Source organism: Octopus bimaculoides, chromosome 19 (assembly GCF_001194135.2).
Source record: "Octopus bimaculoides isolate UCB-OBI-ISO-001 chromosome 19, ASM119413v2, whole genome shotgun sequence".
Classification (NCBI taxonomy): domain Eukaryota; kingdom Metazoa; phylum Mollusca; class Cephalopoda; order Octopoda; family Octopodidae; genus Octopus; species Octopus bimaculoides.
Window position 1 is genome coordinate 12,151,221 of NC_068999.1, and position 1,462 is coordinate 12,152,682.

Here is a 1,462-nt window from a genome sequence, read left to right on the forward strand (position 1 = left end):
GTTTCAGCCATATGGCTGTGATCACGCTGGAGTACCACAGTGGTTATATATATATACATATGTATATATATAATCGTTATACATATGTGTGTGTGTGTGTGAAAGTGAGTACTCCGTCGGTTACGACGAGGGTACTAGCTGGTACCCTAGCTGATACGATCAACGGAAGAGCTTGCTCGCTCGTGAAATTAACGTGCAAGTGGCTGAGCACTCCACCGATACGTGTACCTTTAACGTAGTTCTCAGGGAAATTCAGTGTGACACAGAGTGTGACAAGGTTGGCCCTTTGAAATACAGGTACTACTCATTTTTGCCAGCTGAGTGCACTGGAGCATGGAATTGAACTCACGAACTTACGATCATGTTTATATATATATAATTAGTTATATATGTATATAATCGTTTAAGTCCATTGTACATGATAGCATCTGTTAAAAGGAACTTTTGATGCAGTTTTTTTTTTACAATCGTTTTTAATTATCTTAAAATCGTTAGATTAACAAATAGCGTTAAAATAGCATAACACGACATAACCTAATTAAAGAGATTCTGGAATTTAATTAGGCAGACATCTGACCCCGACAACTATAAATATCTTCGTTGAAATCGATTTCGCTGTACTCGAAAGGTCAATAAACTAATTACCAGTCATATAATCGGGAACGGTTACATTATATATCTTCCATAGAACTAAATTGAAATTGGTTCTGTTGTCAGCGTCGCATATTATTTTTAAGATCGAGGAGAGTTGTGTGTGTTAGTATATGTGTATTTATTTGTGTTTGTTCTTTTTTTATACGTGTGTAACATGTATGGATGTGTATGGGTGCGTATGTGATCATAGTGTGTGAATGTGTGTGTGTGTGTGTGTGTGTGTGTGTGTGTGTGTGTGTGTGTGTGTATGTGTGTGCACGTGTGTTTACCTGAACGAATCCGAATGGGAATGTAGAAGATGTCTGATTGTATGAACCTTCATTAAACTTTTGCCGCCAATCAGCAACCATTGCTGGAAACAGGCATGAATATTGTTGAGGATGCTGGGAGTTTGATTCACCTGTAATTATAAACAAACAGAAACACAAAACAAAAGATACAAGCATTTATGTCTAAGTTACATAGGTGTCGCATTAAAAACCACTGGTCATATTGAAATGGCATTTTTAATTTTTAGTTTATGATATCGATTTAACGAAAATGGTCAGACAAAATATGCGAACTTTTGCAGCCCTCTCCCAGTTTGTTCTGTGATAACCAAAAACCTTGAAAATAGTGTACACTGATTTTGACATCTAGGTGATAAGTGGTGTTAAATAATCTTTTCTACTCTAGGAATAAGGTCCCAAATTTTTGGAGAGTGGGGCCAGTCGATTAGATCGACCCCAGTACGCAACTGGTAGTTTATTTATCGACCCCGAAAGGATGAAAGGCAAAGTCGACCTCGGTGGAATTTGAACTCAGAACG

At 37.5% G+C, this 1,462-nt stretch overlaps 1 protein-coding gene across 1 annotated transcript in view; it reads right to left on the reverse strand.

Annotated features, from left to right (window-relative positions):
- The window catches only part of LOC106884109 (sialate O-acetylesterase), a 67,514-nt gene that overhangs the window by 9,943 nt on the left and 56,109 nt on the right, over positions 1 to 1,462 (reverse strand). The window contains exon 7 of the mRNA XM_014935335.2: positions 924 to 1,054. Coding sequence (XP_014790821.1) covers positions 924 to 1,054 — 131 coding nt within the window. The remainder of the gene's footprint in view (positions 1 to 923; positions 1,055 to 1,462) is intronic.